This window comes from Lissotriton helveticus, chromosome 3_1 (genome assembly GCF_964261635.1).
Source record: "Lissotriton helveticus chromosome 3_1, aLisHel1.1, whole genome shotgun sequence".
NCBI classification, from domain to species: Eukaryota; Metazoa; Chordata; class Amphibia; order Caudata; family Salamandridae; genus Lissotriton; species Lissotriton helveticus.
Window position 1 is genome coordinate 981,493,970 of NC_136061.1, and position 15,334 is coordinate 981,509,303.

The window sequence follows — 15,334 nt, forward strand, 5'->3', positions numbered from 1 at the left end:
AGAATATCTTCAGAGTACTGTGTCTGAATCAATGTTGCCAAAAACTCCAACATTCCTTTCTGACGGGTACCATTTCTGCTGTAATGTCTTAACATGTAAAGAACTCTCCAGTACAAATATCCTGAACCACTGATATTCCATACTGGCACCAGAATCCAGATATTTCTTTTTATACACATGCAAAGGAAAGAACAAGTGGATGTAATACAAATGTATTGTCAAATGATCATTTTTGAGAAAGCAGAAGTCACTTGCACCCGGACAAATGTACAATTATTACCTATGCAGAGTCTCGTGCACTTTAATTAAATATAGCCCTGGGAAGGTGGCTGTCCACATTACGCGTCTTGTTGACAGCCTTGAGCACCATAAAGTATAAATCACACTTGAGAAATCAGTTGAGCCGCAGTGTGTTTTGTCATGCTCTTAGTTGACATATGAAGTCTCCTTCGCTGCCGAGGGTCCTTAGGGGCCAACTAGCCCACCTGTTACTTCCAGTAAGCCCCACACAGTGGGATTGCTGAGAGGTGGTTGGAGGCCACACCCCTTTTTCCACCACTCTGCAAACACGCCTCTGGGTGCACTGCTGGTGGGCCGATGATGTCCCCACCATTGCCTGCTATCAGAACTCAGCAATCCTACTCTGTGGGACCTACTGGAGGTAACAGTCGGGGTAGGCGCCCCCATAAGACATGCTTGGGGTCCAACTACCCCTCCTGTTACCTCAAGTAAGTCCCACACAGCAGGATTGCTGAGCAGTTGTCCGAGGCCACGCTCCCTTTCTCCACCACTCTGCGAATGTGCCTCCTGGCGCACTACTAGTTGTGGGATAAAGTCCCCTTGGCTCCAGAGGGATCATGGGGGCCAAGAAGCCCTCCTGGTACCTGCTGTAAGCCCACTCTGCAAACAAGACTGCTAGTACAAAAACCTTAGAAATTCACACAAAAAAACAAAGGTTACAGGGACATTATAATTAGGTTCAGATTTTACTCATACAAAACCAGAGAAATGTAGCCATTATAGTTAGCTGAGTTAACTATAACTCGCGCCCCGCAATGCACTGCTTATGACCTCACATTACACCACTCATGACATGGTGATGACATCACTCATGACATCTCAAATGACATTCACATCATCCATCGCACCCACTCATACTCCTATAGAATCTTTTAAAGACCCAAAGGCACTCCCACACAAACATTCACAAACCCATTGACTCAGCCATACCAGTACTTACACAGCCCCTCACTAATTCATAGATACACACATATCCACTTGCTCACCCATACTGCCACTCATACACATGGTCAGTCACCAATACAGCCATTGACATACCTTCATATACCCATTCAGGCACTCACACACCTACACACTCACCCATACAGTCAATCATACAGGTACATACTAAGCCAACAATTACATACACATCAACTTAATAGTAAATCATACTCATTCACCTACACAGTTACTGACAGAAGCATGTACTCATCCATATAGCCACTATCACATTCACTCATTCATGCATTAAGTTACTCATATACCCAGTCACTCACTTATACTGCCTTTCACAAACAGTTACTGACCCATACTGACAAGAACTCAATCACCAACACAGCTATACAGACACTCACTCACCCATACAGCATCTCACACAAATACATTTACTACCACATACAGGCCTCGACTCACTCACCAAAACAGGCAGTCACACACCTCCTCACCCACACAGATACCCAGACAACCATAAAGCTAGTCAACCAATCATCCATATAGCCATTCATACACCCACTTATACATCAACTGACAGACAGATACATTCACACAACCAGTCACTCATCAATACATTCACTGAGACACCTAATCACTCACTTATATACTCAGCCATGCGCCCACTCAGTCATCCAAACAGTTACTCATACACCTACTGATTCACCAATACACCTAGGTATATATATATATTTAACACTCAAACTTTAAAATCACTCGCAGCCACTGGATGATGCAGAATGCTGAACGAGTTTTACAAAGAGGACTAATAGAAAAATCTGACAGTTTTCCTTAGGACATAGTTTCACATGTCCTATGATAATTATACACCTACCTGATAAGATGCTTCCTGATTCTGACATATGTACAACGTCTTTCCATCATGAGTACTCTTTAAATGCTCTGTGGGATCTTTCAGGTCTGCAATGCATTGCTTTTCAGACTTCAGGACAGCTAGTGGAGTCTGGCATTCTCCTTTCAAAGAGGAGACTCTAGCAGAGACTTCTGCTTCCACCTGACGAGCTGCTTCTTGGGCACTCTGCATACGGAACTTGGTAATTTCTAGAAAATAAAAGGGGGAAAAAAAAGGTGCCATTAACATTAAAAATAAACAAAGGGAAGAACATATGTCAAATTGCAGATTGCCTTAAAGAATTCTAACTTACCAGGTACTTCAGTACTATTATTGTTTACATAGCCTTATGCAAAAAAAAAAAAAAAAATAAAATAAAAAAAAAAGAAGGACATGGTTACCTATTTAAAGGGAATTAATTACTCGCAAAACCAGAAATCTGAGCACTTCTCAGCTGGTCATTTCTCTGAAGGCTTGAGTCAACCCATCTAAATGATGTAAAGATACTTGGCAGCCAATTAATAAAGGATGTGGCCAAACCAGAGCTGCAGAAGGAACATGAGTGCTGAACAGAGTGAAGGGTATTTTCCTTAACATTATTTTCGATTTCCTCACAGTTTGCAACTCTTGGAATCTATTACCAAACCCAATGGATTAGGAGACTTGTTCCAAATAGCTCAAACAATGAATGTACTGAACATCTTGGCTTATCAGAGGGAAATGACGCACAAGTTACTAATTGTGTAACAATATATCTGTAAGAGATATTAGTAAGTGATAGAATCCTTACCCTAGAATATCCCCAGGTGTCAGACTGGATCCGAAAAGTTTTTAGTTAGCAGTACCCCTGCATCATTAGGTGGCGTTGTGCGGATCCGCATCAGTCGCAGGCATCGTAAGTGCCGAGATGACGTCACAGAGACAACTTAGGCGCCACCCATACGCGCGGATGTCCGTTCTGTACACGACTTTCCGCGCCAGGAACGCAGAGCCATGCAAGAAACTGACCACTGGTGCCATGAAACTAGGGCCCTGAAAGGGATGACCTTAACCCTAGAAATCAGTTCGCAGAACAGGGAGGATGGGTGGGGCGGTAAGGAATCTATTACTAACTAATGTCTCTTACAGATATATTGTTACACAAGTAGTAACTTGTGCATCTGAAAGAGACACGTTCGTAATAGATTTCTTACCTTAGAATAGAAACCCCAGTAATACCAACCCCGGTGGTGGGTCTGCGAACAAAATTACACCAGAAAGTCACGGAGAACAGAACGGCCAAAGAAGCAGTCTCTCCGGACTTGACTGTCAAGGCAGTAATGCTTGGTAAATGTGTGCAGCGAGGCCCACATAGTAGTCTGACAAATGTCCTGCAAAGGAACGCCAAGTCCCAAGGCAGTAGTGGCTGCCGTCGTCCTGGTGGAATGGGCACGCAGCCCCACAGGAGACTCCTTCTTAGCAAACTAATAACACGCTTTGATGCACGGAACGACCCACCGAGGGATGGTTCGTTTGTGCACAGCCCTACCTTTTTTGGCGACCACGTAGCCAACAAAGAGCTGGTCATCCACCCGGAACTATTGTGTGCGCTTTACATGGAACGAGAGCGCACGTTTTGAGTCCAGACGGTGGAGCCTCTCTTCCTCTTTTGAAGGATGGGGAGGCGGAAAGAAGGTGGGCAAAGTGATGGTCGGCCCGATGTGGAAGGGCGTGACAACCTTTGGCAAGAAAGAAGGACGGGTCCTTAAAACCACCGTGTCCGGATGAACAGAAAGGAAAGGCGGTTTAGAAGAAAGCCTGGCGCTCACTCACTCTTCTGGCAGAGGTGATAGCTACCAGAAAAGCAGTCTTTAGAGTGAGAAGACGTAACAGACAGTTATGAAGGGGCTCAAAAGGAGTATACATCAGATAAGTCAAGGCAAGATTTAAGTCCCATTGAGGCATTATGAAAGGCACGGGAGGAAACAGGTGTGTAATGCCTTTCAGGAAACGGTTAACAACCGAAGACTTAAAGAGAGAAGGCAGATCTGGAAGTCTTAGAAAGGCAGAGATGGCCTAAAGATAACCTTTGAGAGTGCGCAGAGCCCTGCTGGGCCAAGGGCAGTAGGAACAGAATGACCTCAGAAAGAGGGGCAGAAAGGGGAACCACAGACTTTGCTGTGCACCTTGCCACAAACTTGTTCCACCTGCAGGCGTATACCGTCTTGGTAGAGGGACGCCTGGTTGCCAGAATGACATCACAGACTTCAGGAGGAAGAACGAAAGCTATCAACTGTCGCCGCTCAATATCCATGAATGAAGGTGGAGGCTGGAGAGGATCGGGTGGAGGACAGTCCCCTGCCGCTGAGACAGAAGATCCTCCCGAAGGAGCAGTGGGATCAATCGCCATGTTCAGTAGCTCAGGATACCAGTATCTTCGTGCCTAATCCGGAGTCACAAGGATGACTTGGGTCCGGTCGTGCGTCACCGAGCGAGTCCCGCCTTGGAAATGCCAACGAGCAGAATTGATAACATTGCGCGTTCTCTTCGGTGGCAAACAGATCTAACCAAGGCTCTCCCCACTGCAGAAAGAGACCTTGAGCCACGTCCGAGTTCAGACGCCATTTGTGATCCACCAAGCCCCAGCGCGCGGAGTTCGTCCGTCCTGGCGTTCAGAGAACCAGCCAGGTGTTGAACCACCAAGGTAATGTCTTAATGTTCCAGCCATGTCCAGAGGCATGGAGCCTCCTGACATAGGGTCCACGACCCCACCCCACCCTGTTTGTAGCAATACCACATGGTGGTGGTGTTTTGTCCGTGAACACCTGCACCACACCTCCCCGGACAGAGGGAAGGAATTGCTTTAGTGCAAGTTGGATCGTTCGAAGCTCCAAAAGATTGATATGGAGCCGGGACTCCGCCGGAGACCAGAGGCCTCTAAACTCCGCTTCTGCCGAGTGCCCGCCCATCCCAGGAGGGACACATCTGTGACCACTGTGTACTCCGGTTGGGGAAGGGAGAGGGATCTGCCCATGACCCAATCACGATTCGTGAGCCACCACTGCAATTGTCGTGCAGTGCCCTCCGAGATCTGGACATGATCGGACAGGTTGCCCTGATGCTGTACCCACTGGTACTTTAGGTCCTGCTGTAGAGCCCGCATATGCCACCTGGCATGTTGGCCTCCTGCATCCTGCTAGTGCATCAGGCCCAGGAGCCGGTGGGTCATCCTGACTGAAACTCGGGATAGAGGCTGAAAGATCGGAATCATAGCCTGAATATCCCGGACTCGCTGCTCAGGAGGATAAACCCGAAACAGCACCAAATCCAGAACCGCTCCGATGAAGAGGAGCTTCTGAGAGGGACTCGGGTGTGACTTCTGCACGTTCATGGAGAACCCCAGCAAATGTAGGAGGTCAGCCGTAGACTGAAGGTGGGTGGCGACTGCCTTTGGCGAGCCCACTTTCAACAACCAGCCATCAAGGTAGGGGGAAGACCGACACCCCTCACCTGCGCAGATGAGCTGCGACCACCGCCATTACTTTCGTGAACACCTGAGGGGCGCTGGTAAAGCCGTAGGGGAGCACGGCAAACTGAAAATGCTCCTGGCCTACCATGAACCGTAGGTAACGCCGGTGGGCCGGCAGGACGGGGATGTGAAAATATGCGTCCTACAAGTGAAGCGATTGGCGTTCCTGAGGTCCAAGATGGGGCGCAGGCCCCCTTTCTCCTTCTTGGGGACCAGACGAAGTGGGAATAACAACCAGGTCCTACTTCTGGTCCAGGAACGAGCTTGATGGCCCACTTGGCCAAGAGGGCCGTGACTTCCTGTTGGAGAAGCGCAAAGTGATCCCCCAACATGCGGTGGAACGGAGGTGGCATGGTTGGAGGGGCAGACTTTAAGGGGAGGGAGTAGCACCTTCGTACGATTTGCAGCACCCACCTGTCCGAAGTGACAGAACGCCAGTGGGGGAGGTGATGTTGAATCCTGCCGCCCACCGACGTGGTGTGCACCCCAAACTTGGACTAGGAAGGCTTTGAGGCGGATGCTGTGGGAGCAGAGGTAGACTGACCCGCACCCTGGCCCCCTGTGCCACCACCGAGGCCACCACACCCGCGCTGAGGTTGGTTCTGCGCAGGTTTCTGGCTGAACGAATGTTTAGGGGCGCCCCTTCCGTGGCCACGAAAGGAACAAAAGATAGACACTGCTGGGCGTGTGGTGGAGAGACCCAAGGACTTGGCCGTAGCCCGAAAGTCCTTGAAACACTCCGGCGCACTGTCTGCCTTATCACCAAACAGGCGAGTACTATCAAAAGGCATGTCCATGAGGGAACTCTGGACAGCCCACGAAAACCCTGTGGACCGTTGCCAGGCATAGCTTCGCAAGGCCACCGTCGTGGAGAAGGCCCTCCCTAAAGAGTCTGTGGTGTCCAGCCAACACCGAATGGCGAACCTCGTAGCATCCTTCCCCTCCGCAACAGCTTGCTAAAGTACAGCCCCAACCTCCTCCGGGCACTGGCGCAGAGTTTGCGCCACCGTTTCCCACACAGCATGAGTAGCGGCCCAAGAGGAATGCGGTGTTGGCTGACCGCAGCCCCAGGCTGGCAGAGGAAAACAACTTTTTACTAAACTGCTCCAGCTTTTTCGATTCCTTATCCGGCGGGGTGGTAGGGAATGCACTTTGGAAAGTGCAGGCCTGAATGACCAGGCTCTCCGGGGTTGGATGATTTGTTAAAAAGGCAGGATCACCCAGTGACGCCTGGCCACGTTTTTATCCACAGGAACCCCTGTGGCTGTTCTAGACCAGGTGCCCATCAAAACATCCGTCAAAGCCTCATTGAACGGAAGCAGAGGTTCCATAGAACTTGCCGCCGGCTGAAGCAGGAGGTTCGTCTTGAGCGTAACAGTAGGCAGATAAGCCAAGTGCCTCAGCTGCTCTTCGGAGCACCACAGTGTATATGGCACCTTCCTAGATGACAGCGGGAGGAGACACAAACCCAGGCTCAGAGGAGAGGTCAAAGCCACCTGCATCCTCAGAGACCTCCGCCCACTCATGTTCTGACTCGCACTGCTGTGCAAGAGGGTCCTCCGACCACTCCCAGTCATCCCCCTCCTCCACGGCCCGAGGCACAGGCTGCAGCGGCGGGGGAGGCACAGGGGACAACAAATGTTCCAACGGCTCTGGGAACGGCGCCGATCCGGCTCCATGTCCCAATTAGAGTCACAAGCCGGAGCAAAATTGCCCGGAAACTCGGGCAAGGGCGGAAGTGGAATGAACGGAACCCATGCCGGTGCCGGGAATGGAGCCGCAGGTGGTGCGGAGCCGCTGGGTCGAAGAACCTTGCGGCGCTGGAGTCGGTGGCAAGCAAGGGCCCTCAATGGGGACTGTGGGGCCCAAAGGCGTGCCGGCGGGAGCACTGGGCCTGAAAAGGCGGTTCATTGTAGCAAAAAACTCTTGCACCTGGGCCGGAGGTGCCGACGGACCCGGGTAGGGCGGGTATGCCGCGGGACTCTCAGGCTCCAACGGAGCCGTGGGGGGAGGACCCCTGCCCCCCTCGTCCATGTCCAGAGACTGACGGGGGAGGTCGGAGAGCGTGCACGCTTCTTCAACTTTTTTTTGTGACGTCTCTAACCCGATTCCGAGGGTGAAGCCTTGGACCCCGAGGAGCGATGATGATGATGGCTCCGCAGTCTCTCTCTCGAGCGACCCCTGGACCTCGAACGGCGTGGAGACGACTGCCGGGCTTCCAGCAGCTTTCGGGACCCCTCCCCTCAAAGCCTTCAGAGCCATGGCCAGGCATGACCTGGAGTCAAGGTCGCGCTCCAGACTGTAGAGACATATGCCATGGGGGTCGGCCACTGACATCGTATGGCGGCAGGTCCCACAGGATTTAAACCCAGGCATCCTTTCTTGGCACCAAGAGTAAAAGACTCAAAAGAAGTAGAGACAAAAGTCTCAAAAAAGTTAGTCAAAAAGTGACTAGGGTACGTGCTCTAACCGGATCTGCGCTTGCTGGTGCGAAAAAAGAAAGAACGGACGTCAGCGTGCATGGGTGGTGCCCAAGTAGTCTCCGTGAAGTCATCTTGGCACTTACAACGCAAGCGATGGACACGGAGCCACACAACGCCACCTACCGACGCTCAGGGGTACTGCTGATGAAAACCTTTCCGGATCCAGTCTGACGCCTGGGGATATTCTACGGTAAGGAATCTATCACTAACGTGTCTCTTTCAGATATATCAAATTTCAGCATAAGCCTAGGCTTTACTATGTACCAGAGTCAACTTTTTAATCAGGGCAGATTAAAGTTATGGGTCTTCTTCACATTTCAAAGAAAGGACAATACCTTCGCTATTCTCATTACACACCTACTCCCATAGTGATTGCATTTCCAATCAGCTTTTCCAATCGCCTTTATGAGAGCAACATCCACATCTTTTATTTTCATGCATCTCACACATCTTCACATTAAAATCTCTAACTTCCTCATCAGACACTGAATGGCTGTATGATCCATTATAGAAATTTCTTCCAAAATCCAAACCATCTGCTTCTATGTCTCTTCCAACCATGTACCTAGACCAGACTTCACTAATTTATTTTCCATCAGACATCATTACTTCATGCACTAGAAACCTTTTTTATTTTTTTATTTTTTATTATTCATTCAAAGCAGCAGATTAGTACAAAACAAAGCACTTCCATTCCAAAGAGTGCAATCCTAATAAAAAAAATCAATTCAGAATATACACATAAATCCACTAATGTCTCAGTCCTCAAAATATTCCCTAAATACTCCCCATATACTCATACCAATCTTGCGCTTCTTCGCCCCTTTCATAGAAAACAAACCCCATTTTATTTTACAAAAGTTATACATTTTCGCCCGCCACAGTTCAAAAACAGGTGGATCTTTCTGAAGCCATTCAGAGGCGATACATAGACGTGCAACCGTCATAGAAAATAAAATAAAATGTCTATATACATATAATGCGTTATCCCTGTTACTCTCGGGCCCCATCCCAATGACCATCGCAGGATTGATAGGAATCCTTACTTTCATAACTAACTAATGACAAAAAACTTTCAATATCTACTATAAATCTCAACAATTTATCACATTTAAAAAAAATGTGTACAGTGTCTGCGTTATCCTCTTGACACCGGAAACATTTACCATCAAATTTGGTCCCCCACTTAGCCATGCGCGCGGGAGTGTAATATAAATCAAAGATTAATAAGTTTCGAGAATAATATCTGACTCCCCAGATCCCCAACCCATTTTACCTTGTACTTTTCCAAATCATCCAAATGCTCAGCTAATAATTGATATACTTCTCCAATTCTCCGTTGTCGCCTAATTTTTTCTACTAAGGGATGGGATTCCCTAGTGAAGATAACCCGCTGTAAAAAATCCCTTATCTGCAAATATTTAAAGAAATGTATTCTGGGAATACCATACTGTAAAACCAAATCATCAAAAGATTTACAAACCCCTTCCTTGGAAAAAAAGTTACCTTAAGTTGTAATACCCTTTTTCCTCCATGCTAAAACAATATTATCCAGACATATACCTGGTAACAACTTTGCTGCATGCAGAGGTGTATAATAAGATATTTTCCCCAATTTAATCAATGTCCGAATTCGTTTCCATGCTTTAAAGGCACTAATTAAAACCTTGAACCGCGTACGCGTATAATAGCTGCCATCCACTTCACTAAATAGACATTGCCTAGCGATAGAACCCATTAAAATTTCAAAAATCGAAGGCGAATTAGCCATACTGCTAGCCCCTTCCCCAGTAAGCATCCACCACATTTTCAACAAAAAAGAAACATAGTATTACAAAGCAAAGTCCGGAACTGCTAAGCCCCCTCTCTCTAGAGATAGAGTCATATAACGCATCGCCCGCCTGGGCTTCCCTGGACGCCAAATACAATTACCACAGATTGACTGTAGGTTTTGTAGCCTAGCCTTTGTTACTTCCAAGGGAATGGAGAGAAATAGATAAAGAACCTTGGGCAAGATCTTCATTTTAACAATGTTGCACCGTCCTATTATTGTGAAATTGAGCCAACCCCATCTATCCAAATAATTTTTTATATTTCCAATCAAGGAATTCCAATTTACCTCCATCAGCTCATTAATAGCAGATCGTATTTGTATGCACAAGTATGTTACTTCTTTAGTTACTCGATCATCTCTGAACTGGGTACTATTTGAACACATTTAACTTATACCTTGACTTCGCCCCAAACTCCAAAGCTAGCCTCTCAATTTCATCCATTGCACCAGCAGGGTCCACAGTGGTCACAGCGATATCGTCAGCGTATGCAAAAACAGAAACTTCATAATCATGAACCAAAAAAGGAATAATTCGAACATTATGTAGCAACTATTCCAAAAAGGGGTTAATGTACAGGGCAAATAATAAAGGAGAACAGGGATAACCCTGCCGTGTGCTTCGGGTAATGGGTGCCACATCTGAAAGTAAACCCATTGCAGAAATCTTAGCGGTGGGTGCCTTATACAATGCCTGTATGGCTGTTAAAAACTTCTTTCCAAAGCCGTTTCGATCCATTAACTGCCATAAATATCCCCACTCCACTGAGGGATAAAACCATGCTGGTTCAAAGACACCAGGGAGGTAATAATGGAGGAAAGTCGGCTAGCCAAAAATTTTAGAATACATTTTACTGTCGGAATTTAATAGAGAAATCGGGCGATAAGACCCAACCTGATCTGGAGGTTTACCCTTTTTACAGAAAACGGCAATTGTGGCTTCGGACCACGATTTAGGTGGTTGCCCAGTCTGTGCTTGCTGGAATACCTTCAACATTTCGTCTTTGAGAAGCAGAAAAAAAAGCCTATACACCTCCACCAGTATTCTATCAGGTCCCGCTGCTTTTCCTGCAGCTAAGCTTTTTACAGCCCTTTCTAGTTCTAGCATGGTTATCGGGGAATCAAGCTGCTCTGCCAACATAGGATCTAATTGTAGCACTTCCTCATCTCCCAATCCATTGATCCCCCCCCCCCCGTCTCCACCTCCCTGCTGAGTATACAAAACAGCATAGAATTCCTGAAAAATTGAAAGTATCTTTTGCGGATCCGAGTGTGCCACCCCAGTCTGGTCTTTCATGGTCTGTATTGCTCTAGCCGATCCCTTCATTCGCAAACGAAGCGCCAAAGCTCGACCAATAGTCTCGCCAAATTCATGTAGCTGTTGTTTAGAAACGAGATATTTCCTAGCGTTGTCTTCGCTCCAAAAGCCCAAAACCCTTGACCTACATTTAGCTACTACATTTACTAGCTCTGAAATATCCTGCATGCCTGCAATGATTGGTCTCATTAAAGAACTTTCAGCCACCCTGAGCACCTCATAATGCCCGGCCAGCTCCTTTTTTTCCTTCTGAAGATATAGGCCAAAACTGAGCACTTCCCCTCGAAAACAGGCTTTAAAGGAATCCCAGATTACATTAATAGGTGCGGACAACCTATTCTGCACAAAGAAGTCCAGAATCCAGAATCCCACATGTTCCTCAAATTTATCATTAAGCACAATTTCCTATCAAATGTAAAGGAATTATACAGCCTCCTTACCCTAGTGGCCACTATCTCTAAAAATACAGGAGCATGATCAGATGAAACTCTTGGAAGTACCTGAATAGATGTGCCATTTAATATGGAAGAAGAAACAAAAAAATAATCCAACCTAACTAATTTTTTGTGGGGATGTGAATAAAAAGTAAATCCCAACTAATGTCCCTTTATTTATTTTACCCCAGGCATCAACCAAACCGTGATCACGAGTTAAGTCATAAAGTGCTTTAAAAACTTTAGGTTTCCGTCCAGCATATTTCTGGGGCCCCTCTAGAAGTGCCTGATTTGTCAAATTAATATTAATATCCACACATATTATCAGAGGAGCTGGCCATACCGCTAGTTCTATATTTAAATCATGCAAAATGCCTGGCTCATCCAAATTAGATCCATAAACGGTGCAGAGCGTAAAACAATACCCTTCCACATCACACTCAACAATGGCCCACCTACCCAGCTTATCCGCCAAACTCTGCCCACATTTCATAGACCCACTAGACGCTAAGATTGCTACCCCCTTGGTTGTTCCAAGCTGCCCAGAAGCAGATAATACAAACCCTAGATCATTCAATATTGCTCTATTAGGGCAGGGTATATGTGTCTCCTGTATGCAAAGCAGGTCGGGCTGAATTAAACGAATTTCCGCTGCTAATTTTAGACGCTTTGCCCAGTTGTTAAGACCCGATACATTTAGAGTGGATATCTTTATTCCTTTACCCAACATTTTTTATAATTGTACATCAGTCCTCTTTCCACAACCCCTACTGATCTATGGCACCGAATAAGAAAAAGAAGAAGACATAATAACCATGCATTGACTTTTATCACCTCTTGAATATCTATTTTGATATACATTTTGCAATTTGTACCATTTCCTGCTGCAATGAAAAGGTCTCCCCCTTTTTATACCCCACCAAAAAGAACCACAGCCCCCCTCACCCCTTCACCCTTAGACACCACCCCCTCCCTGCCCCCCCCCAATAACGAGGCTTTAGGACTTATGGTCCTGTAGATGCGAGCTCACCCACACCCCCCTGCCTTTGCCCGCGGGCCATAATACCATCCGAACAATACATAAAGCAAAGAAGAACACTAGAGAAAAATCAGAACAAGAGGAAAAACAAATCGATAAGTAAATTCCTTGCCCTGTGGTCTCAAAACACAGCATTCATTATATACAGAATATACTACATCGAGCCCAGAAATTCTTTAGCTGAAGCAATTGTTGTAAAAAAGCGTGTACGCTCTTTATATATTACTTTCATTTTTGCGGGGAACATTAAAAATGCCTGAGCCCCCTTAGCTTGAAATTCAGGAATCATCTGGCGATACAGCCACCGTAATTCTACTGATTGCTTGCATAGATCAGGGCGTACAAAAAATTCAAAGTCACCTCCACTTCTTTTCTTATCCGGACGCGCTTTCAAGAATACCTCCTCCCGTGCAAGGAAGCTATTAAATGCCACTAGAATAGCTCTCGGTTTCTGGTCTCGCTGATCTGTTCTAAAAGAGCATGGGAATCTATGCGCCCGCTCAACCTCCCTATCCCAATCCCACTTTGTAACTTCCGGAAGCGCCTTTTTTAGTAAATCAATTATGAACCCTCGAGGATTCAACCCCTCCTTCCGGCGAGACCTATTTTCTATGTCCGCTAGCTTCCAATTAATGTCTTCCTTAGTAGGCAGATGTGTCTCAATGACAGTCTTCTGTTGGGCTACTTCGTCCTCTAGGCTGGATATGCGCACCTCTGCTTCATTTACTCTTGACAAATATTCAGCATGTGATTTGACCAAACGCCTGACCGAATTCTGTAGTTTCCGACAAGAGTTCTGAGCCCTCTGACTCTCTTCTCGGATTTCTTCCCGGTGCTGCATGATAGATTGATAAATCAGGGCCAGTGAGATTTCTTCCGCCTCTATAATTTAAAAGGTGAGCTTTCACTCCCTCAGTGCAGCAGCCCATGATTAAGAGGCGCTCCTCAGCCTCTAAACGCGTTGGGCAGAACAGTATTATTATGGAGATTGGAAAAGCGAGATGCATGAGGTGAATAAACCAGATGGTGGGGACAGAGTTGTGTGGCCTCTCGGAGCTCAAGGGTGTTTGTTTTTGATATATATATATATATATATTAATGTGCCAAAGGACGCGGCACTCGAGGCAAGTTTTGATATTCAAGTTGTTTTATTGATCAAAGCCGTGGAGGCTGAAACGCGTCGGTTGAGCTTATATCAATAAAACAACTTGAATATCCAAACTTCCCTCGAGTGCCGCGTCCTTTGGCAAATTAATTAATGAAACACGGGTCTGGTTCGACCCTTGCGCAGAGCACCCACTGATAGTGTGCGTCTTCAATCTTTGGACCCTTTTGGTTTTGATATATATATATATATATATATATATATATATATATATATATATATATATATATATATATATATATATATATATATATAACCTACTGGCGGTCGCCAGTAGGTATATATAGTTAGGATTTTTTCTCTATGGGTTTTTTGAAAATTCTATGTCTAATAACTTTGGCGTTTGTGGACGGAATTGGCTGAAATTTTCAGGAAAATGGCACATTTTGTTTCTGAGCAGCCCTTGAAAATTTGGGGGGGGTTCGTCAAGGGGGGGCTGAGAAAAAAGGGGGGTCCCAAAACGTGTTTTTAACATTGAGTTTTCCATAGGGCGGTTGGCCTCACTTTTAGCCCGAACGGCTGAATGGATTTGCACGAAACTTGGCAAAATTGTAGGGACTGGTAGCCCGATGTGCCTTTGCTAGGTCTCAATATATGTGCTCCAGTGGATTTTGAGAAATTAACGTTAAAAAAAAAAGATATATATCTGTAACAGCGCTCCGCTTCGCGTACTTTTTGCGTTACGGAGCTTTGCGAAGCTGATTGGTTCTCCGGCGTCTGTCAACATTCCAAACAGTCCGTAGCGGCCGCCATCTTGTCTCTCGGTAGGATTGAGAGACAAGAGGAGGCCAAAGCGAAGGGGGAAATAACCATAAGGGGGCATAGTAGATCCTTCCTGACCTCTTAGGTTTGATGTACCATTTTGCCAAGTTTGGTGTAATTCCGTTCAGCCATTCAGGCTGTAGACGTATGTAAATGTCCTATGGAAAATTGCATGGGGAAAACATATTTGAAAGTGTTGAAATTTAGAACCAATTAAAATGTTACTTTGGTTTTGTATTTGTGTGTGATGAAAGTTAATTGGTTATGTATATATTTCAAATGAGAGGAAACCACAGCCATTTTGTGATACTACTGTCTGAGGTACATTTGTGAGGAATTTTTGGTGGTGAATTTCTGGTGTTTGATTTACACAGTACTAACACTTCTCCTACTTTTAAAAAGGTGAGTTGTTAATTTGTAAGGGGAACTATGTTGTACACTTGAAGATAATTTGAAAAATGTTTTCTGTTATTTATTTGCAGTCCTTCTGTTATACTAAATACTTGATAAAGTTAGTTTTATATTATGTATTACTAAAAACGATAAATGAAAGTGATTATTTTTTTCTGCAATTTACAGCAAGCAATTTCAAAATAAAATGGCTCACAATGAAGAGACCGTGGCAATTTCTTTTGAATTGTCCACTACATTGATTGAAATTGAGAGCACCAA

General features: G+C 45.9%; 1 protein-coding gene across 6 annotated transcripts in view; it reads right to left on the reverse strand.

The window, feature by feature from the left end:
• PCNT (pericentrin) overlaps window positions 1-15,334 on the reverse strand; it is a 1,333,356-nt gene that overhangs the window by 1,029,671 nt on the left and 288,351 nt on the right. For all 6 annotated transcript variants that reach the window (XM_078681435.1, XM_078681433.1, XM_078681434.1 and 3 more), the window contains one exon: window positions 2,105-2,331. In XM_078681435.1, the coding sequence (XP_078537561.1) occupies window positions 2,105-2,331 (227 nt within the window). The remainder of the gene's footprint in view (window positions 1-2,104; window positions 2,332-15,334) is intronic.